Source organism: Lepisma saccharinum, chromosome 16 (assembly GCF_977018435.1).
Source record: "Lepisma saccharinum chromosome 16, izLepSacc3.1, whole genome shotgun sequence".
In the NCBI taxonomy this organism is placed as follows: Eukaryota; Metazoa; Arthropoda; class Insecta; order Zygentoma; family Lepismatidae; genus Lepisma; species Lepisma saccharinum.
The window spans coordinates 47,962,336-47,987,069 of NC_139244.1; the positions used below are offsets into that span (position 1 = coordinate 47,962,336).

Genomic DNA, 24,734 nt, shown 5'->3' on the forward strand with positions numbered 1-24,734 from the left:
AGCTATGGTGCGGTAAACTTCATTCAACTGGAACACCATAAGTAGGATATTGTATAGAAATGGGCTGGAAAAATTAACCCTAGTTGATATGTGTCATTCATAATCTGAGATTTGGTTTTTCAAAACGGGGGTGGAAATTCCTCATATTCCCCCTTCAAATAGCACCCAACATTAAAATGAATAGATGCATGTTTGTTCGCTACTTTCAAATGACAAACTTCTGATTTTCTGTTCCATCACATTCGAAATGAGCCGAAAAAAGGTAGAGAGCTTTAAATGTTTTGGAATTATCTGTTTCGAAAATAACCATAAATTCTAAGAAATAAAATATATTTATGTAAACTTTCGATTAAAAAGGAGGAAATCCATGTATGCTTTCATAAATGAAGTGTGACTGATTAAACTTTGGGATCGACAGTCACTCGGATGTATGAAATGACATAACGAGAGGTTTAAAGTTCATAATGATCGTAAAAGGGGTCCACCCTGGGCAATGAAGGAGAACATTCCTGGGAGAATGTCACAATGTAATTATGGAGCTGAAGTGATAGCCAATGAATTCATTCCATAAGCTATGGAACTACCTTCTTGTATCAATCTTGGAGTTTATTATAACTATGATGCTGCACCTGCTTGAGAAGTACATTTGTAAACTAAGGCCTGTATTTTCTCTTCGTAATGCCAGTATTTGACATAAGAGATCAGGTAAGTGCAGATATTAGAAACTACTCCATACAAACAATTTCACTGTTGCATAAGTTAGAAATAATAGGCCTTGTATGTGCACGACTGGATTTTTTTCAAATACTAATATTTTTCAGATTCATGCAAAGATTTTGCACTTGTGAAACAAATACTTGCTCAGATCAGGTCCAATTAATTTTTAATTCACCTTTACATAGTTGTATTAATGATTATCATATGGAATGAAGAATATTTCAGAAGCATTATTGACTAATACGCAGGGTGATACAGAAGTACATTTTCTCTGCAACAAGATATACACTGCCCCATATTATTATTAGGTTTTTGAGGAATTTGGCAGACAATAGTGTGTCATGTCTAATACACATGTTGTGCAAATGATTTTTAGTATTTAAATAACACTTTATAATTTTTTTACATTTATTAGTTTGACTTTTAGGTTCTGTTGTTATATTCATTTTCCAATGCAATACGATGTATTAATGCTTATAATATTGTTTTGACACCTTATGAGATTAGTGGTCCAGTATCATATTTTCATGTATTTCGTCTGTAGAAATGGGCATGTCAATGGCATAGTCGTAATCCTATTGCTTTTTAATCAAGGGGTCCTGGGTTCAATCCCCAAGGGAATCACATTCGCACAGTAGTGTGGAAGGAATCCACTTTAAACTAGATGCAGTACCCAATTAGCATATCTGAGCATAAAGTGCACAAAAAATCACTTAATTTTCCTTGTATGTACGCATTGCTTGCATTGTATAATTATTTCTCTTGTAGCCTACGGTTATTACAAGCATAAAAACGCAGTTTTTCGTTGTTGACGTTTCAGGAGAACACACACTCCCTTCATCAGAAATTTATTTTTAGTTTGGTTAAAGATAGTTATAACAATGGTTAAAAAAATTAACAAAAAAAGAATCAGTTATACAATGGATGTTGTCAATGTTACACTGCTGTAATATAACAATTTGACTGTGAAACAAGCAGTCTGTTTTATTTTTATTTCAGATAAAAATTTGATCACATTTTTTTTAAAATTATGAATCCCAAATATCATAAGGCAATTCAAAATCTTAATTTTACACAGAGTTTCTTGATGTTTTCTGTTACATTAAATTTTAAAGATGATGGCTCACTCCACTTGTGAAAAAGAAAACTCCATAGTGGGTACATGTTACCATTTTCATTATTGAATTTTTTCCAGTGTTGTTCTGCAAAGAACAAGCTTCCCAGACATTCAAATCTATGTTTCCCATCACTCTTTTTCATAATATGCTTCTCCTCCATGATGTGAGCTGACAAACCTGTTCTTGGGTTTAAAGTTTTTAATGTCCAAATCATGTTCGTATCATGAAACTAAAAATAACAACACAATGAAGGTAATTCCAGTTGGTTTCATTGCTTAAATTCGGTTATGCAGTAGGTCTATTCAAGAACACAATTCTTAACATTGTAATGGGTTTAGCTAAAAGAGCAGATAAACAGGGAGATTGATATTTCACAAGTAACATTTTCTCAAGTACTTCCTTTAGTGTAATCATTCCTGAGTTCCATCTGTGGTAATCCCAAAATTTTGGTGGTGACTCCAACATTTGAGCTGCATGTCATGGAAAGACAATTAACCAATAAAAATGCAGATGGAACCGAAAAGCCTTGCAACATGCACAATTCATGAAATCCTACAGCAGTGAAGAACATTATATTTCATCCACTGAGAATGTGAATGTTCCTTGTCCAATTTTTCATTTTTTCAGGAGACCCCTTTAAAGTTCGACATGGTATATTTATTGGACCTTTGTCACCATTGTGTTGAAAGTTTGTAACATTGCAAAGGCTGATATATTGAAGCCTCTCTAAAAGGAAGTAGTCATTTGGTTAAGTATTTATGCTGTAATTAATTGAAGGGCTCTGGTGTAAAACATGGTAAGTAACATTTCAGTAATTTTGAGTTACAAAGTAAAATGTGCCATCCTCCAATTTTTGAGTGAAATTGCCATGTCATACAATTTGCATTGGACTCAGTGAAGCCTTGTGAAATTGATAAACACAACATGAAAACAATTTTTCTACAGTATAGCTTCTAACAACCTTTTTTCTTAATGAACTTGGAAATTACCAAAATGTCACTTACGATGTTTTACATCCGAGACCTTCAATTATTGAAATTGCATATAGAAGAACTGCATGCAACACTATCTTTGATTTGAGAGAGCAAGTGTTCTATCTACGAGTTAGAACACTAGAATATAATAATGATATTAGGTAGTTGTTCTGTAATGGAGATGAAACAATTTCATTATAACTTTGTCATTTGGTAGATCAATTACTTTGATTCCACAACTATTGAAAATTTTTGTCTGTTAAACACAAAAGTAAGAACCAAAGTCCACCATGTCAGTAGCACTTGTGCTCCTAAGCAGCTCCCACAAGTGACTGAGGTTAGATGACAAGTTTGTTTTGTGTTTGAAGTCTAATTTTATGCACAGATAACCTAATTGGGGTTGCACCTACAGTTTAAGTTGGTATCCGAACCACTATGTGCCTCCACTGGAAATTGAACCTGGTTAGAATGCAAAAGTGGTTTATCTCATACTCAGATGGCATTTGTGGTTGATTGAGGGAAATTGTCGTAAGGTTTCATTGGCTATTGGAGTTTTCATTCTCATGGCTGCGCTGAGACGCCAAGGGTCCTGGGTCCGAATCCCGCTCGGGCATGGTTGTTTGTGAATGTCCATTCATCAATTTCATCACTCATTCCCATCTTCGCAAATTAGCCAAGAGGCACAAAAACGCGAAGTAAAATAAAATAAACCAAATTTTAGAAAAAAATCGTGGCTGCTGCCATATTGTGTAGATGAACCAAAAACACATTCAATATACCAATATTGGCTGTATATAGACATCAGACGATAGCAGAGATGGAACAATTTCATCCTAAATAGACCACAGCCAAAATATCTCGATTTGTTAACAATTTTGAGATGGAACATTTACATTCTCAATGGACGATTTGCTATTTTATTTCTTCCCCATGCCATGGAGACACACGGGGTCGTAGAGGATCTCAGCCATCTGAGAATTGTAATCAACCACCCTGGGAATTGAACCCAGGTCTCCTAGGTGTAATTCTCATTATGCAATGCAATGCTTAAATTTGTACAAAAGATGGATGGAATAAAATGGGAACTTTGAATAAACTGTACACACTATTTTAATGATAAATAAGCTTGTCAATAATTATAGCAAAATGTTTGAATCTGTGCTTTCGAACTACAAATTATTATTATGTTTGGTTCATGATTGACACAGTTTTAGTCTAGTGTAGGAGTATGTAAATTATACATCATAATGTTAATTTACTTATTTCCATGCTTTACAAAACCTGATTAACCCTGCATTAGGCACATCATTTTCTGTAACATACGAGGGAGAATCAAATGAAAACCGCAATTAATTTTTTCCCACTATTTTAATGCAGGGATTATGTTTAGTTGTACATTATTTTTCTATATAGTCCCCTCCCAGTTCAATGCACTTACGCCATCCGATAGGTAGTGCTTCGATACCGCGTGAGAAAAATTATTTCGGTTGACTGTGTAGCCACTCGTGCAATGTCTATTGGATGTCTACATCAGACTTGAAACTCTGCCCTCTTCTAATGGACCAAAGATGTGGAAATCAGATGGTGCCAAATCTGGTGAGTATGGCAGATGTGGTAGTCACTTGAACCGTAGGTCGTCGATGGTTTTCATGGTTGCACGAGCAGAATGACGACGGGCGTTATCATGTTGAAGCAAAACACCTGCACTCAGCAATCCCTTCGCTTTGTGCTTATCGCTGGCCTCAAATTGTTCTTGAGAAGCTCAGTGTAGGTGGCACTAGTCACTGTCATACGTGGGCGCATGTAGTGTTCCAGAATAGGACCTTTCTTATCCCAGAATAAAGTCAACATGACTTTCCCTGCAGAGGGCTGGCTGCGAAACTTCTTTGGTTTCGGCGAAAACAAATGTCGCCATTCTTTGCTTGCACGTTTCGTCTCCGGTTGAAAATGGTGCACCCAAATTTCATCCCCAGTGACAATGTGAGCTAGGAAATCCTCACCCTCCTCTTCATAACGCCTCAGCAGCTCTTGACAAGCATCAACCCGACGGACTTTCAGTACCTGCATCATCTGTCGAGGAACCCACCTGGCGGACACTTTTCTGTAGCGGAGTTCGTCATGCACTATGTGTTGTACTGAACCGAAGCTCATATTCAGCAAGGAAGCCATTTCAGCCAGGGTGACACGCCGGTTTTCCTGAATAAGCCGATCTGCTGCGGCTATGGACTCCTCTGTCAGAACTCGCTGAGCCTGACCCGGACGGGGAGCATCAGTCAATAAAGTCGTACCTTCTGCGAATTTCTTGCACCAATCGTAGACTTGCCGCTGTGACAGACAGGCGTCTCCATACTTCGTCTGCATTCTCCGATGAATATCAACCGGTTTCACACCTTCACTCCATAAAAATAGAATAGCTCCACGCTGTTCCTGCTTGGTGCAACTGCGTAGTGGTGCCGCCATCTTGAATCAGCTGTTACTCACATCCAACCCCACCTACCAGCACTGCTTCGTACTACCAGTTCGGAAAGACGTCAAGGACTGTGTCTGCAAATTTCCAAACGCCTAGAAAGAAAAACAGATTTTTAATGGCACTTTTGCGGTTTTCATTTGATTCTCCCTCGTACATAGGTGTGTGATGTACACTTCGCAACATCTTATTTGACCGCCCCAAAAGAATTCTGAGTCCCGAAATCGTAAACTTAGCAACATTGCACTTCAGCTCCAGGTGAGAGTAGCCAACTTTGAGTAGGTCCTTCCACTAGACGAAAAACGCTGCGGTGATAGGTTTTCAATTTAACACTTTCTATGAACTTAGAAACTATAAACCGCTATTATAATACACAATCAAACAGAAATAATAAATTGGAAAAATTAACCTTGAAGGATATTTACGATTCTGCTTGCTCGACTTAAAATTTTGGGGGTTTGAAACACTGAATAGAGTTTTTCTCCACCTGGAGGAAATTGCCATCAAGTTTGTGCAGAAAAAAGCAAATTTGTGAGGAGTTTATGCGACATTTTATTTACAATACCTTGCATAATATCGAACAGTTCTCAAAAACATATATTTTACACGACTTGTCGAGAAAATGTGCTTGAAACAGGAAGGCGGGAGTCTTCATAAACGTCAACATGTTTTTAAGGCAATAACATCATTAAGTTAACGTAGAGCTTCCTATAGACCCTGACGAGCAAGCCACACTAAGTCACAGTCTTCAAGAACATAAACACGCCAGGAGTCACGTCATTCATAAATTAACTTTACATTCCGGTGAAGTTGTCACCAGCCCTCATAGTATACAACTGGTTTTTGCAATACTATAAAAATCTTCTTGGTAAAGCCTTTAAACCAACAGAAACGCAATGTAATTTTTTGAACTACCTCCCTGCATCACTGACAGAAAATGAAAGAACTGAGCTCACACAACCGTTTAGTAAAAAGGAAGTTCATGATGCAGTATTCAAAGCTCCAAGGAATAAAACTACAGCCGAAGATGGATTACCATCAGAATTCTATCAATGTTTCTGGGATCAAATAGGAGACGAATTAACGAAATGGGTCAACGAAGTGTTGACAACAGGGACAATAGGGAAGACCAGTAGCACGGGAGTTATAGTGTTAGTTCCCAAAAAGGCAAATCTAAAGTTCGTCACAGTTTTTAGGCCAATTTCAATATTGAGTAGTGACATCAAACTTATAAGTAGGTGCATAAATCAGCGTTTAAAAAAATATATGGTTAAACTTATTGGCAATTTACAGTTCGCTTGTAATACGTCTCAAAGTATACATCACTTGCTGCAAACGATAAGAGACGTAATTCTTACCAAACACAATAAGAATGCATCAGAGGCAATTCTATCTTTAGACTTTTCCCAAGCATACAACAGAGTGAGCCACGAATATCTGTACAAAGTCTTAGAAGCATATGGCTTCGGAGACACTTTTATTAATTGGATCAAAACATTATAAACTGCTAAAACTCAAAATAAATGGTTTCTTGACAACAAGTTTTAAAATGCGACGAGGTGTACTACAAGGTAGTCCCTTGAGTAGCACATTGTACGTCCTCACAATAGCCCCCTTTTTGTTTAGTATCCAGCATCATTTACAGGGCATTTCTATGGCTTCCACCACAATACAAGTTGGCAGTTCCATGGATGACGTCATGATTTTTCTAAAGGATGAAAGGGATCTGTACAGTGTTAAAAGCCAAATACATACTTTTGAGCTCACATCAGGTGCAAAACTAAACAATCGAAAGTCCTTCCTGATGCCCCTTTCACAATCAATACGGAGATCCCTGTAGACAAGAAAATAAAAGTTTTAGGTATAAACTTCTATGCAAATATCGATGATACGATCGAAGCCAATAGTAAACTCACGTGCGAAAGGGCAATCTACGTCCTCAGAGTGAACAAGATGCGCTCTCCGAGTTTAAAAACACGAGTAACATTTATCAACTTTTTGCTCTCTCTAAACTTTGGTATGTAGCAAAAATCCTGCCTTTCAAACCACAGCACTTAGCCAAGGTCAACAAAGCTGTTGGCTGCTTTTTGTGGCACGATACAATTTTCCGGGTGGCAATAAATGAGGTCACGTTATCAGAGAAGACAGGTGGGTTGGCACTAATACCATAGAATCTAATACACGCGAACACACAGGCAAGAGCATTGTTTGTACAGACTGGCCTTCAAACAGCTTTCTCACTGCACGAGTCAATGACCCAAGCATGTATACAGACGATAATACGGAACATTCCATTAGAAGCTCCCATCGATATCCAAAGTATTCCCAAAAGGTTTTTGTTTTATAAGGACATCGCTTTACAGGTATGCTACCAGTTATTATGACATGAGACAATTACACCATCTGTTAAAAAGTTATATAGTGAAATCAATAGTTCAAAGCACACAGTACCACGAATAGTCAGGGATTTCAATACACATAATTGGCCACAAATATGGGAAAATGTCTCCGCCAAACACCTTTCAAAAGCAGGCCAATCAATATGGTACAAAGTGGTTCATCGTGTTATAGTGACAAGAGATAGGACATACCAATATGGAATCAGTGACTTTCCTAACTGTATATCATGCAACGTGCCAGACTCTTTAGCCCACAGGATAACAAAGTGTCGAAACTCCTCCACAGCATGGAACAAATTGCGAACAATGCTCAGTCGTATATGCCGCACCTCATTAACAAAGTTTACAGATACAGATATAGTTTTTCCCGATTTCAATTTTTTTCCACCAACAAAACAACGAGCAGTACAATGGTTGATAACAGAATACTTATTATATATATTTCACAATGACGAGAGCAGTTTTCAGAAACAATTCAGTATCTTCTTGCAAGAACAATACGAAAAAATTCCTCTCCAAGGAAGGAAGAAATGGTATGCAAATTTCTTATTAGTGCTTCATACTTAATTTAGGTCAAACAAAAATGTAAAGGTTAATAAGATAGAAATACAAATTGTAATAGCAGTAATACACTTATGTCAAAAACAATGTAATTCCATAACTTGTATATCAGAATGAGACAATAAAAAAAAAAGGCGTTCACTCGCCTTGAGATCGTTCGCTGCGGGACGGCGTAGGTTAATTTCTAAAAAATAAATAAAAGAAAATAGAGCAGTTGGTTAGGTGCTGCTATCCTTATTTGTCATCAAGCGTGAAAGGTCACGGGTTCAAATCCCACCCTCTCCTCTTTCTATTTTTTTGTTTGCTGAACAGATATCGTTGATATTAGAATATTTAAAAAATGAATCCGATGCACACTTGAGGGACGTCCCTTCTGCGCATATTTCCCCTTAGAAGGTGAAGATTTCCAGGATTTAAATTTAAAACTTCTCTTTTTAGTTATTGTTCATATGTTGTGTTAACACACACATCATGATTAATTCACAAATCACATATATGTATTCAGGATGCAAAATGTAATATTATTTAAGTTATGTTCTTCACTGACAACTAAAATATTGATTATTTGATTTCGATATACTAAAAAAAAAGATATACAGTTATGTTAAGTAGTGATGTAGTGCAGTACTGTAACGAAGGAGAGCGTTTAATGAGTTCAAATTGCTAAGATTGGTAATTTTATGTCCGTTCCTTCGTAATGACTGTTGTCAATCCCCTCACCACCATCTTACCATGTGTCTAAAACTAATAGTAAATCGCTAATTAACATAAATAAATTGTTATTGCGATGAAGGCCGATTCGATAAGAAACTACTAATAAGTATTTATATAGTGAGTGACAAACAAAAAATTCAAAACCTCATAATGATCATTAATTCCTCACTGCTTTGTATCTAAAATGTTTGTCTTCTTTGAATAGAAAGTACGAGTATCAGATATAACAAACTTTCCGCACTAACTTTGCAATATTCGAAACCACCATTACAGACTTAGCCCTATGTAACTTGATTCTGCGTATTCCACGTGGCATGCGACTTCCTCCTATCATTGAAACAACTTTCTCTTACTATTTCCTTTCTTTTCGTGAAATACAGAGACTAATGTTAACTTCTTAGCACGGTGGAGAATCGAACCTACGACCTCCCTCGTAAGAATCAAGCACACTACCTCTTCTCCAGGTAGCTCATGTTAAAATTTGCTACCAGTTTGAAGAAACCAATTCACACATAATGCCATGTCTATAATTTTCTCATGGCAATTTTCATGAGGAAACGAATTCAGATAAAATCGAGAAATGCTGAAAGGAAAAAATGATGAACATGTCTATTGGCATTTTGTCATATTTTGTAAATTGTGCAAAAATTCCATGTTTTGAACAAGTTCAGTTACGAAGTATTTTGTTGTTTGTTTAAAGTAGGAACAGGAGAGCGAGAAGGAGTCATTTGAACCAGACCCCGTTTGACAAGAAGCTTCAACTTTTTTCCAAAGTCTGATGAAAAGAGAGAGGAACGTATGAAATATAAACTATCTGTGAAATTAAAACAATGGAAACCTTGAAAGATAATACTAACGAACTTCAAACTATGGAAAACATATTTTTGTGGTGGAAAACTCCAAGTCATTTTCGAAATATGAACTTGATGATTTTCTTTATTATGAAGTGAAAATATGGGACGATACGATCCCTCAGCCAGAAAATTTTAAGTAAGCTACCTCCAACTTTTTCAATAGTCATAATTACTAATTAGGTTCCGGAAGTTGATGAAAAATCAACTTTTTTTCTGACCCTTAAAAACAATGATAAACCTGATATCATGTCCGTTTCCCTTCAGTTAGAGCCGGAAAACACTTTCTATTTTACTTTTTTTTTTGCATGTTTCGGCCTTTTTTGGCTTTTAGTTTATTTGTCAGTATTTTTAACAGTTTTTGTTGCATTTTTACTTATTTTTTAAGTTTATTTTTCTCCTCCCCTGTTGTTACGTGCATTTTAAATGCATTTACTAGTAAAAGTTACATATTTAGATTTCTTGACATGGTCCTTTTAGCAAATTCACCATGAATCAAAAATACGGTCAATGGAAAAGCATAATATTATTGTTAACTGAAATGTTTGGCAATGGATTAAAATACTTTGTGTGAAGATCTACTTTGAGGTTCTTTTTCTGGACACTATTATCTCTTTAATCTGTAGTTTTAAAGTAAAATTAGTCACAATATTAAATGCAATTACACTTTGGTATATGCGAAGCAGAACTGTATTTTCGGATGTTGGCCGACTACAGTATCATAGAAGGCCCACTCTGAGCAATTTTTGTTTATTGAGCAATTTTCACACCGATAATACCCCTGGGGGCATTGGTGCATGTACATTACAAAAGACATGTTGACATCGCACATATATTTTTAATAATTTTTTAATAATAATATAACATAATATAATAGTAAAACACACAATGACAAATTATTTGTTGAAGTGAACTAGTGCTGTAAAAGTACATGTTATATAGTGTATACAATCTAAATTTATTTTATAAAGTTAGTTAATTCTTGAAATTCTTGAACTGAATATAATGTGTATTCCAATAACAATTTTTTCACTTTACTTTTAAAGATTGTGGTTCTCTCAAAATTTTTGTAACTTTTTGGTAATATATTGTATAACTGGATGCCTGAGTAAAAAGGTCCTGTTTGGAATGCAGTTAGCCGCACTTTGGGAATGTGGAAGTTATCTTTTTGTCTGGTATTGTAATCGTGAGTGTCTATGTTCCTTGGATAGTTCGATTTTGTTTCGTGTATGAAAGTAAGTGTTTCAAGTATGTACAGACTTGGAAGTGTTAATATACGTAATTTTTTGAAAAGCGGTTTACATGTATCAGTTTTATGTGCATTTGCCAAAATACGCAATGCTCTTTTTTGAATTTTAAAAATCCTCTGCGATTGAGCCGAGTTTCCCCAAAATTGGATACCGTACCTCAAAATACTTTCGAAGTTTGAGAAATAGATATTTAGCAAACATACTGTATTGAAACTGTTTTTTAAGGTTCTTAATTGGTAACATACGGTGTTTAGCCTCTTGCATAAATGATCTATGTGAACTTTCCAGTTTAGACACTCGTCTATAAATATTCCAAGAAATTTTGTATTGTTAGTAGCTGTTATAACGGCATGCCCTACTGTGAAATTATATTGCTTAATAGAAGAGTTTTTGGCTCTAGATACACCAAATTTTATTATATTCGTTTTTTCGTTGTTCATAGAAAGTTTGTTTGCTGAAAACCAGCTTTGTAGTTCAGTAAGAGCTTCTTCCGTTTTTTGAATTAATGTTACATCGTTAACAGAATCTACCAAAGCCGTAGTATCATCAGCGAAAAGAGTAATTTGGGCGGTATCAACATTTGCTGGAAGGTCATTTATGAACAATAAAAACAACAGGGGTCCTAGTATCGATCCTTGGGGGATTCCAATAACCACATCTTTCAATTCGGAGTAATATGTTGTTTGCGTCCCATTATTGGATATGCTATTTATTGCAACGCTCTGTTTTCTATTCGATAAATAGGATTCTATTAATTTGTTTGATACACCGCGGATTCCGTAGTATTTTAATTTCTCTAGTAGCAAGTGATGATTCACACAGTCAAACGCTTTTGATAAATCACAAAAAATTGCAACAACAGAATACGTTTTGTTTATGGCGGAAAGAATATTATCAATTACATCAAAAATGGCATTTTTTGTTGTTTTCGATTTCACAAACCCATTTTGTTGCTTTATGAGTATCTTTTTATCTTCTGCATACTTTATTATCCTATTATAGATTAATTTTTCAAAAATTTTTGAAAAAATTGACAATAAGGAAATTGGTCTTTAGTTTTCAATTTTTGTTTTATTTCCTTTCTTATACAAGGGTATTACTTTTGATATTTTTAGACAATCTGGGAAGCTGCCATTTTCCATACACTCGTTAATTAATTTAGCCAAGGGCTCCTTAATGTACGTGCAAACCTCTTTGATCACGTTAATCGGCATTGAATCTAGCCCTGTCGACTTTTTGTTTTTCATATTTCGAATTATGTTGGAAATTTCTTCGTCTGTAGTAGGGGTCATATAAAAAGAATGTGTGAAAGATCTTTTGACGTTATTTAACTTTTCTTTGTATGTGTCCGTTACGCTGATGTTACGTTGCAGGTTAAGTGCTACATTAACAAAATAATTATTAAAAGTATTAGCTATTTTTTGCGGATCTGTCTCTATTACATTACCTGTTTCTAATATGATATCTTGATTCGTGTTCGTTTTTTTACCTGTAATGTGATTAACTATTTTCCATAGTTCTGCAGTTTTGTTTTCTGAATTATTCAACTTTTTATCAACATATAATTGTTTGCAATGTTTTAATGTTTTTTTGTAATTTTTGTTGAACTGTTTGTAATGATCTTTAAGGGTAGGGCTGTTACTCTGTTTATGCAATGATCGCTTTAATTTGCTAAGATTTTTAATTTCCTTGGTTATCCATAGGCAATTGTTTTTGTTGTGAACTCGTGCTTTTTTTATGGGAAAACATTTATTAAAATGGTATCTTACAGTATCAAGAAATTTTTCGAATTTCTCGTTTACGTGTACAGCCATATTGTTTATAAAATCCCATGTTTCTGATTTAAGCGCTTTTCTGAATTTTGAAATGTTCTCATCATTGTTTGTGGGTCTGACAAATCTGAATTTTGCGCGTGGTTTAAGATTTCGCTTGTCTTCTATTACGTTTACCTTAATAAGCTGAGAATCATGGTCAGAAAAACCTATGCAAGTTTCTACTGAATATTTATTAACGTTTATATTGGTAAAAATATTGTCTATTGTACTTTTTGTTTTTTTGGTGATTCTAGTTGGAGTTGTAATTGTATGAAACAGACCAAAAGAGTTCATTACATCCAGAAAACTATTTTTTTCTGCAGTGTCTTTAGCTACATCAATGTTAAAATCTCCACAAACAACAATATTCTTTTTGGAGCTTTTTGTTACGAGATTTAGTAATAATGTTAACTTATTTAAGAAGACATCCATGTTTCCACTAGGCGTTCTATATATTGATATTATGCATAAGTTGTAAATAGCTATTTCAATTGCTGTGCATTCGAAGTCTTGTTCTACAGAGAACTCAACAGCTTGTTTTATTTCAACTACGTTACTTTTAAGTTCATTCTGAGTGAAAATTAAAGACCCGCCTCTTATTATATTTTGCCTACTGTAACTAGATGCAATACATAAATTATCAATATAATTAAACTTTGTTTCATCGTTCGCTAACCAGTGTTCAGTGCAACAAAAAATAGTAATTTCATTGTTGTTTTCTTTTTGTTCCTCGAAAAATATATCTATCTCTGACACTTTTGATATCAAACCTTGAACGTTGCTATGAAATATGGTGATAGTTTCTAATGCTAGGTCACTGCTCGACGGATTCTTACCTCCCCTTTGACCCGATCTCCCACTCCACAGGACTCACTTGTTTCGGTTCCTCAGCTGCATCCTGGAATCCTCGCAGTTCGATAGCCGGGGGTGACGTGGTGTTGGGGTGGGGATAGCAGCAGACACTCGTGATTCACGTTCGACACTTATATTCTGAAAGGAGATGAATTGGTTGATTTGGAGTTTTAAGTCAACTTTATGCATAGTAAGGCTAATCGGGACTGGACCTACAGTTTAAAGTGGGATCCGAACCGTGTGCATAAAATAACGTGAACCGTGTGGTGTAGGGGGATAGTTTGCTTATGGAATGAAATGTCATGGGTTCAAACCTACTTATTTGCAAAATCTTTTTCGGGAATTAAACGGCTTTGGACGAGAATGCTTTTCTACGTTTCTTGGATATTTCCGTTGATATTTATGCTAAACATTATCTACCAAGGGAAAGAAACTGTCCTTGCCCTCCCCCGTCCACCACCTTGTCCCCTCAGTTTTGAAACCCAATCGCCGCCACTGAGCATGCATCGCATAAATATTTACAGTAATATCATATAATATTATATTACGTTATTAGAACACTTCGTACTCGGTAAATAAAAAGGAAAAAATAATAAGGAAAGGGTGGGATTTGAACCTACGATGTTTCGATATTGACAAAAACAGTAAAATAACGAAAGTGCTGTCATCTAACCAACTACTCCAGGAGATTGCTGCAACATTGTGCCGGAGTTTCGAACCATTTTTCGCCAAGAACCAAGGAAAAGACACACTTTGCAGAATCGTTTGGCGTTGTGCAAGGTATCTTTACTAAACATTTCGCATAAAATCATCATAAATTTGCCTTCTTGCATTCAAATGTGACTGCAATTCTTTCCAGGTGGATGAGAACCTGTTCAGTGTTGCACGATGTGCATACATTTTCCTATTTTCAAATTCAGAACGAAGATTCTTGAAATATTTTCAACATTTGCATTTCTACTTAACATGTTTTTGTCTATTCATATATTTTATTACTGCTTTAGGGTATCTTTACTTTATGGAATGTGAAAGAATGAAAAAAAAATCACGAGCGTTTTCATTCAGGAAGAAGAAATGTTGCAAAGTTGGCTACTCTTAGTTGGCTCTGAAGCGCTATGCTGCCAAATTTACGAATTCCGGACTTTGAAATTTTTCAGGGCGGTCAAAGTGTTGTAAAGTGTACATGTGTTACCCAACCCTTTAACTATTTTTAATGCATGAAATACACTGAATTATACTGCTCATGCATGCTGAGTGTTCTTTCCTTGTCTTTCTTCTAAGATCAGCTGCACTTTCTAAGTGATGTAATATTATACTCATGTCCATTTATGAGACCTACTAGAAAACATTGGGTCACTGTGATAATGGATGCACAAAAACGTGCCCTGGCAACACTGAAACATGTGCAACAGTAGTACAAGGTATACAGTTGCACTGGAAATTGACAGTGGCAGCACTTACGTGGTGCAGCACTTATGTGGTGCAGCACTTATGTGGTGTGGTCTCTCATACTTGTTGTGGTGGACGGTGCCAGAACCATTCAACATGGAGTGTGGTGACCCCAAATGGCAAACAGGTTGCACAAGGGCTCCCCATACTGTGAATCAGGCCGTCCAGTATGTCCTGCGCTAACGCATCTCATTGATAGACGAGCACCCTTCGGAGGTCTACTATGGTTTTTGGTGGTGGAGTTAGGGCTGCAATCCTTCAGCCTAGAGTATCCCATGCATGTCCAATCAGATTGAGGTCCAGTGAGTGAACGGGCCACTCCAGATGCATGATGTTGCAGATATTCCTCCACCAGGCACACTGTGTGTGGTCTGGCATTGTTATCCATATGCACCATGGAAAAGTCTGACATACTGTTGCAGGGTGTCATTCCTAGACCACAGCCATCACAGTACCCCATGGAAACACATGTAGCAGTGTACATGCTCCTAACATGATACCCCCCCCCCCCACACACACAGGAGAACACCGGCACCGCCATATTGGTCCCTTTCCACAATATTGGCAGGGTTGAACCATGTCCCAGGTGCATGCAAGATGAACAGGCATCGAGAATCACTCACCAGGCTAAACTGCGACTCATCTGTGAACAGCACAGTACCCCACTGTTTTTGGGTCCACTCATGGTGAGCAATACACCATGTTCGACGAGCCAGGCAGTGTCCGTGTGTGAGGTGAATGCATCGGACGGGTCACCTTGCATACAGAGGAATCTCTCGATGCTGACAATACACAGTTTGATGGGAGATGTGTTTCCCAGAGGGTGCTACGAGGTCTTTAGCCAGTGCAGGTTCTGTGCTGGTTGGTCATCTTCGGGCATTTAAAGCAAGATAGTGATCCTGGCACTGGGTTGTAGCACGTGGTCTGCAGTGCCCATACTGCCGTTGAATGTTTCTGTCTGCCTGGAAGCGTCTCCACAGGCGAGAAGCGACATTCAACTCCTGACCCACCTCTCGCCGACTTTGGACGGTCTCTAATCTGCCGATGATCCACCCACGCATGTGTCATCCAAATGTGTTCGCCATGCAATCCTGCTTCCCTACAACTCAAATACTGTGGGACAAAAGCACACAACATGCAGTCAGAAACACTTTACTCAACACCTCTTCCCACACGGACTCTTCCAGCCACACTAATTGGTATCGTACATAGTGGTTGTGGTGCTGACCTGTCCGACACATATGTTATGTGTTTCAGTGTTGTCAGGGCATGTTTTTGTGCATCCATTATCACAGTGACGCAATGGTTTTCTAGTGTATCTCACAAATCTCTTAACTTATGGACATGAGTGTATAAAGTTGATGTCCTAGCCCCCACATGCCTAAATATGTAACAATGAAGCAGTCTCGGGCTCACTTTCATGTTCACTTTCGTCACTAACGCATACCTACATGTTCTCCCCTTTCTGATTAACCCATTTCTGTGTAACATCTGAATCTGCTGTGCTCTGTCTTTCTACGCTTTGATATTTTTCTTGTTACATACTTAGGCACGTGGGGTATAACTGTCCCCCAATCATGCAACTGATGTTAACTTTATATTATGTGGCCTAGAAGTGCAACAGAACAACACAGCTTAATTCAGAACAAGGACAAAGAAAGAATGTTCAGCTATACAAAAGCACCCATGTGCAGTATAGATCACAATGTTGCAACCTCACAATGAATATCAATGGGGGACACAAGTACCCCACATGCCTTACAGAGGGTTAAGAAATTTCACTTAAGAAAACAAAAATCCCTGATTGCACAAAGAAAATCAATAAATGTTGGTTAATGGCGTTACTAGCAAATCTGCTGCTTAAAGAAATGAATCACTGAGCCACTTGTTGGTTAACGTAGAGTACTTTCATTGCAATTGTTGTTATCAACAAGTAGATCTGACTACAATAAATGGTCATTGTGCTTTGATTTACCACTTAACCTTCTCTCCCTCTCTGTATGTTAGGCGGACCTTGAACAAAGGCTAAGAGAAGCTGGGAACACACTAGTCATCATTGACTTTCATGCCACATGGTGTGGCCCATGCAAGATTATGGCACCAAGAATTACTGTAAGTTTGTTTACATTGAACATGCTACAGCCTGTCTAATAATAATTATATATAATATATAATCAGCGACTTTTAACATGTACAGTCACGGACAGTTCTGGGTTGAAACACTCCCATTAAGTTTCAATGGAATCATTACAACCCAGAAGTGTCCATGACTGTACATAGTAGTTTACAACTATTCTAGAAATGTTAAATTTCCAATGTTCAATTAAGTAATATCAATTTTGGAGCAGGTTTAGGATATGTTTTATGATTCTGCTTAGCAGTCCTCTTCACTATGTGATTTCTAGTGATATTTAATTGTGGTTATCACCAGTGGCATAGCATGGACATTTCGGGTGGGAACGCCAAGTCCGAAGGAAGGGTCGGCCCTTTCTTGCTTAATAATTTACTTATGGTATTAGTCGCCACATGTATTATTTATTTGCCTGAAGTCAGCTGGGTTTTCAATAAAACATCATCAATGCATGTTTTAGCTAGAAAATGAGATGCCTCACTATGCCAGAAATGTTTTGAACTCTGGTGTTTTATACCTTTTTTATACCTTTCTGCATGACGAAAGTCATTAAGAAACCTACCTGAATCACAAGCGCCTCTGCACAACAGTAGACGGCAATGTTGTGGATGATCCAAATATCGTACACTCTACTGACGTAACAGTGTCAATTAGTAATTCAGACCACTGTTTATTACATATTGAGAATGCTGATAAACATTTTAAAATAATTTTGTCCAGAGACCATTCGATGTTAAGAGTTTTCAAATGAATGCTAAACATTTCCATTGACACAATATTAAGTAGTTAGATAATAACGAAAAAATACAATAAAAAAATTAATAGTTTTGCGGGTTAAGTAGAAGAGCAGCCACAGGCTGAATTTCTACCACGAGGACTTCACCAATTTATTTGACAAAAACTGTGTTGATCTTTTCGTTTCTAATGCACAACGCTGTTCGTGCGATAAATCATACAATGCAGTGGCCATTAAGAAACAGTATATTTGAGATTGGTAAAGTTACGTCAGTCAATATTGCGTATTGTAGCATCACATAGCACGAGTTGCATGAGCGCGAAGAGCGAAGAACCGGGTAGGAATTCTACCGCTGTCGTCTGCTTCAGAAGGCAGAAGGTGTCACATGAACCAATCATGGTAGACCTCTGGTTTACGAGAGAGCATTTACGCGCGTGCTGTAGAAATCGAAGCTTTCCCTCCAGAAAGGCAGCAAGGAATATAGAGTCTTTTACGCCGAACCTGCTCGGCGTTTGGCCAGGAAAGGCATTGCAAAAAGATGCTAGAATGAGTGTTGAGAGTGGAGCGTTGCAAGCGGATCGCGATAATAGCTATTATAATGCCATGAAGGTCAAACATATATGAAATTAGTCACGTTTTACATTATAATCACAGCATTTAACCATTTTTGAAATTTTAAATCTGGGAACGCCGGGCGTACTATAACGCTACGCCACTGGTTATCACTAGGATGATTTTCCTTAAAATGACACTTTTGTTTCCTAACCTGGAAATGTAAGCCTTTAAAATTAGAATCCATTTCAAGCCATTTCTGGAAGGAATACACGAGTTTTACCTGTATATTCATTATTTTAACATATTTCAGCCATAAATGCCTATTTCATTCATAACTACATTTGTGAGTGCTAGAAAATGGAAATGTTTCTTCTTTTCGCATGTTTAACAATTAAATCACTTTGAACCATCCCACAGTGTATAAATTCTGCAGCAGTTTGTAATAGCCAATCAGAATGCACCATAATTCTCTAACTAGGAGAGACTGTATGAAAGATGTGTGACTGGCTGCATATAGGAAGAGCTCCTACTGTAAGTCTTGAAAAATGTTGAAGGAAAAATCATTCAAGTCCACTCTTGACTATGATAAATGAAGCAGAAAAAAATGCCTATTTTGTTTACAGATGTCTATTTAGCATTTCATTTTCTTTACTTTCTTTTGCCACTTTCCATCAATTTCTAGTGCCTATATTGACATTTTTGCATGCCTATTTTAAATTTTTGGTGTGCTTTGGTCCTCAGCCTGTTTATCACTAAAGGTCTCTTGCACAGGGCCACTGAGAGCTTCGACTCAAATAGGGGTCTCACACATGGCCATTCAATGGCTGAAAAACTCCACTATTTTCCAGTTTATAAAGTCACCGTCACAACTAACAAAAAGATTCTTAGATGTAAGGCAGGTATGTCCCAGAACATAAGTCAGAATATTTTGTTTGCTACCCAAAAGACTTTATCCCTCAATAATAAACATAAGCATTTATGAACATTTCAACAACTATTATGATAAACAATAAAATTTCATATAAAATATATAAAAAAAATTACTTACGATATGTGAGTATGCTTCATTGGTCAAAGCGACGTTTCGGGGGTCTTACCACACCGTTCCTCAGGCTTCTTCCTAGGCACATATCAAACCACCATGCCACGCCAAGTTACGTCAAACAAGGAATAGGGTAACAGGATAAAATGGTAAAAACATTTTTGTTAAAACTTGCCCTTGCCTCGATGCATTATTCGATGCCCTTTTCATCCTTCCTTAAAAACCCCCGAAAACGTGTAAAAGTAAAACTTAAAACTGTTAAACTACACTCTCCTTGGTCTTCCGTGTATGTACCTGTTGGTCTTCCTTGTAGATGATATCTATTTATGATAAAGATAACCTCAAATGTGTGTGTTTAGTTCTGCTCTTTTGGATTGGCACCACTTATTTTTCTGGTGAAGGAATTCTACACAATTTCAGAAATTCCATATCTGTATTTTGCATTTTGTCAGATCATTTTTCTTACCCGGTGCTTCAAAAGTCACCATGTAACAAAATTCACACCAAAAGATTGCATGTAAAATGAAAACTGAGATACATTCATGCCAGGTTTCCTACATTAAGATGCCTTCTGTTGAGATATTTTTGAACACTTCTCCATAAAACCACAACATCCGCCAATAAAACACCAGGATCCAGAAGGAACCAATCAAAAAACAGAGTCTAAGCTCCCCACTTCATACATACATACAGGGTGAGTCATAAATATGACCACGTTTGAAGTAAATGTAGTGTGTTGTTTTACTGTACAATGTAGATGAAAATGGCGAATGGTACATTAAACTTGAAACTTCATTTTATCATTTCAGATAAGAGGCATGCGCTTGAGCTTACATCATTAGCCAAGATGGCGCTGAACATGCGGCAGCAAGTTAAAGTTGCAACGTGAGCTATTACATACCAGAAAGATCATGAGAGCCGTGTGCACAGCAATGGACTTAAACAAACTAAACCACAATTTGATGTAAGCAGTCATTTTATCAACTCTCCCATAGTGGACAGCAACAATGTTAGGTTAAAATTATATCTCGCCAGCCTCACAATCATTCTGGTATAGAATTGTCCATGCTGCTGCATGTTCAGCACCATCTTGACTAATGACTTTGTACAGTATCACGCTACATTTACTTCAAACGTGTAGCCATATTTATGACTCACCCTGTATTTAATCTGATACTTGGTCTCCAATCAACATTTCATAACTTTTTTACAGGAATTTTCTGCAAAATTTCCTAATGTGCTATTTCTAAAAATAGATGTTGATGAGTTTGAGGATCTTGCTCAGGAGTATGAAGTTTCTGCTATGCCTGCATTCTTCTTCATGAAGCAAAATCAGAAGGTATTTATAAAAGTATGAGCATTCCTAACTAATGCACGAGACTGATGCTTATTTGCTTCACAACAGTCTCATGATTATTATTTTTTTCACAAATTGCACTAGTGTGTGTTTTAGGGTTATCAATTGGTTGAACAGGCATTGTGAGAATGTCATCACCTTGTAATCAATGGGTTCCAGGTTCAATACCTGGTAGAGGCAGACCCCACTAGCTGTAGGTCCAGTCCCAGTTAGCCATTCTGTGCATAAAGTAGACTTAAAAACATATTCAGACTTAGTTGAATGATTAGTTGCGTGTGTTTTGTGTTACTTTTCTGATGTTTTTGGCTAATCATGATGATGATAAATAGGGTCATTGGGACTGTACCTTCAGTTTTAAAGTGGGATCTATTGGGCACTCGAGCGAAAAGCTCTTGAAGCAGCACTCTAATTACCGCTATGCCATTAGGAAGGGTTGGTGAGAATGAGTGATGAAAAGATGAAACTCATAAAATGACACCCATATCCAGGCTGGAACTCGAACCCAGGACATTTGGTGATGCTGAATGGTTATTACTATATGGAAGAGGAAGATTGCTACAGCCAGGGTTTCCACTGATTTTGACAAAACAAATTCCCTAAATATTTATACCAATTTTAAAATATGCCAATAATCAAGTTTTGAGAGTGGCTATCCAAGAGACTAAAGGTTATTCAAGACTGTTCAACATATCTGAACAAAAATGAACTGTAAGAACTTTTTTTTTAAGTTTTTGGATTTTTGTTTTTTAGCGTTGCTTTTATGCAAGTTTTGGCTAATAGTAACAACGAGGATGAGTGATGATATGATGAAATTGATGAAAGGACACTCACAAAGAACATGCTTTGGTCAGGATTCAAACTTGGGACCCCTGCCATAGTCTCATGCTGTGGAAACCACTTCATCATAAAGGCTGGCATAAAAACATTTTTATATACAGAACTTTTCCCACAAGACACTGGTTCAGGTAAAAAAAAAAAATCATTTTCATTCCCAAATTCCAGCAAGTTAACATTTGATTTTTCCCCGACTTTTCCAGGTTTGTGGACGTATTTTCCAAATTCTATGATTTTTTCTCACTCATAGGTTTATTTTCCTGACTTTACCAGGATTTCCTGGTCAGCGAGAACCCTGACAGTGCAGATTATTAAGGAACATCAAAACATAGTGCACTAAAAATAAAGCATGCAAATTTTGAAATAAATATTAGCAGACTCTGATCTAGAGCTAGATAAAACTGTATGATGGGACTATTTGTAAAAGTACAGGTTTATCCTAACATAACTCCCTGGTTTCCTGATTTCTATCGTGGGGAACTTATTGTTATTATATGAGGGTACATCTGTACCTAATGTCCACAAGTTTTTATTCGAATAGTCCTGCACATTGCTGGTTCCACAACTCACCACTAGGAGCATGCAATGCAATATGGTAGCATGTGGAGAGAATTACATGAAACAAAGTCTGTTACAACGTGATGGCAGTGGAGGATGAAATTTCAGAAAGAGCCACCAATGAAGAAAAGCATTCATTAGTGGTACAAACAGTTTGTGGCTATGGATTGTCTGCATAAAACAAAAACCAGTGACCGACGACCACCAGCATGAACGAGACTCTGAACCTGGTCTGCAAAGCTGTCCAACGAAGCCCACAGACATCAACAGATCAGGCAAGTCGAGTGGAGTGTTTCAACTGTGTGGAGAATTGTCTGAAAGCACCTACGAATGAAGTCATACTGCTTGTAATTTCTGCGTTACTTGAATCTATCAGACTCCTTTCCAGATGATGCCATGTTGCATTATACGCTCCTAGTGGCGAAGTGTGGAACAAGCACTGTGTGGGTCTATTCGAATAAACACTTTTGGAATCAGGCACAGATGTACATCCATATAATGACAATATCTTCCGTAAGTTCCCCGCAATAAAATCACAAAACCAGCGAGTCCTTTTTGAAAAACCCTGCATGTGCACGTATTACGCATGTAAAAGCAGTTGGGTAGAAGATAACACTGAAACTGACATTGCACTGCAAAGTTCACTGAAAACATATCTGAATGTCTGGCACATTTACCTTTTATTTTCACAATTAGTTTACACTATCTCCACATCAATTCGCATTTTTTTCAGTTGTATTATTTTTCTGGGATAGTCAGTTACAAAACATATACACGATTTCTTTGCATAATTGAAACTTTATATTTTATGCTTCTTGCTCCTCTATTAACTATATTTCAGTTGGATATGTTTGCTGGTACTAATGCAGAGAGGCTGGAGCAGTTAATAAACAAATACAGATGAAAAAAAGGAAGATAAAATTTCATGCATCATGTGTTTCATATGGTCACTACAAAAATAATGCCAGGCAAAAATTAATTGATTATTTGTTAATATTTATATGTAATTCTATTATTTTACCTTTCCAGAAATAAAACTTCAGAGTTAATAAAAATATGTATACATATACAGATGTGTGTTCATTTCTACATATTTTGCTGTTGTGCAAATATGTACTTGCATGTGCATGTGTGTGTGAAGCAACCCATCCATTTGCAAAGAAGCATGCCTCCTTTTCTCCCCCTCAAGGTTGTTGCCCCTCCTGTCAGACATGAGGATTTATTACTGTCCTAACCAGATGTGAAAGTGGATGGGGGTTGCGAGTGGTGTCAATTTCCAAGAATCCTTCAGTTTTTCCCAAAAATCTGGCATTCCAATCATTTGTAAGTTTTGCATCAGTCTGGTGAAATTGTGCACATGCAAAGCTTCCTTTCCTGTTTTTCTGGTGTTTAATTGACATGGTTGGAAACAGGTTTTGGTGGAGGAATTTTATTATAATTTGTATTTATTCATGCCTTGTCTGTGGAATGTGAAAAGCGATGAATACAGTGACAGGCATAAGTGTATGAGTGCTATGAACAGTTTATTTGTGTGTCAGGTAGTGGAACCAAGTGCAATGAGGGGTTTGTGGTGAAAGAAATTAATTCCTTCTGAACAACTTTTCAGAAGGAATATAAAAAAGTCACTGACTCAGAAAAATAACACACTGGAGCTCATGATATTTACAAGCTCATCCTCTGGTATAATTTCATATGCTATGAGAGGGGTTGCATGAGATGATGGAATCTATAGGTATAACTTGGCAGTGGCAAGGCAGAACACTCACACCACCAAATTTTCCATGTTTATTAAAATGTACATGTTAAGATTTATTATTTTTTTTTCACCTTTAGCAACCTGGCTCCACAAATTACGCTGCTGCCTGAACTTAGAGGAGAAATTATGTTGATCTGATTAGATGGATGAGCGATAGATAAGCAATTAGAATGCATTTCATCCGATATTCGAACCCAGGATCTCAGACCACAAAAATAGATATATGGTGCCATTGTTATAAAGCTCGTCATATCGTACTGTGCTACACCACGCAAATATCCATACATCATACAGGATTCAAACCCAGTACTAGTAATATCACAAGATGCTATTTTGTTCTTGAAGAGTGCTGTAGGTGTACTATAATACACTTAGGAAAATACACGAATGCAAAAGTAATGAACCCACTTCCTTCAAATACTCTGCATGGCATGTTTCCAGCATGATTGGTCCCTTGTTTTTGGTGGATTGGTGCAAGAGTATTTCAAATCCTTGGAACCTCTCCCCATTGCAATGAAACGTAACGGGACAGAGTTTTTCGAAGATACTAATAAATTTTCTAAATCTGGTGTCTTCTTTTTGAAGTATAGGTTGTACTT

General features: G+C 36.9%; 1 protein-coding gene across 2 annotated transcripts; it reads left to right on the plus strand.

Annotated features, from left to right (window-relative positions):
* The first annotated feature begins 604 nt into the window (after window positions 1-604).
* LOC146000065 (thioredoxin-2-like) lies at window positions 605-23,429 on the plus strand. 2 transcript variants are annotated; one of them, XM_083137389.1, is made up of 4 exons: window positions 605-705; window positions 17,174-17,278; window positions 20,844-20,969; window positions 23,221-23,429. In XM_083137389.1, the coding sequence occupies exons 1-4, from the start codon at window positions 679-681 to the stop codon at window positions 23,281-23,283; spliced, it is 321 nt and encodes a 106-aa protein (XP_082993515.1). In that variant the 5' UTR covers window positions 605-678; the 3' UTR covers window positions 23,284-23,429. The 2 variants fall into 2 exon arrangements, with proteins under 2 accessions (XP_082993515.1, XP_082993516.1); XM_083137390.1 differs by lacking the exon at window positions 17,174-17,278 and having other exon boundaries at window positions 623-705.
* Window positions 23,430-24,734: the final 1,305 nt, after the last annotated feature.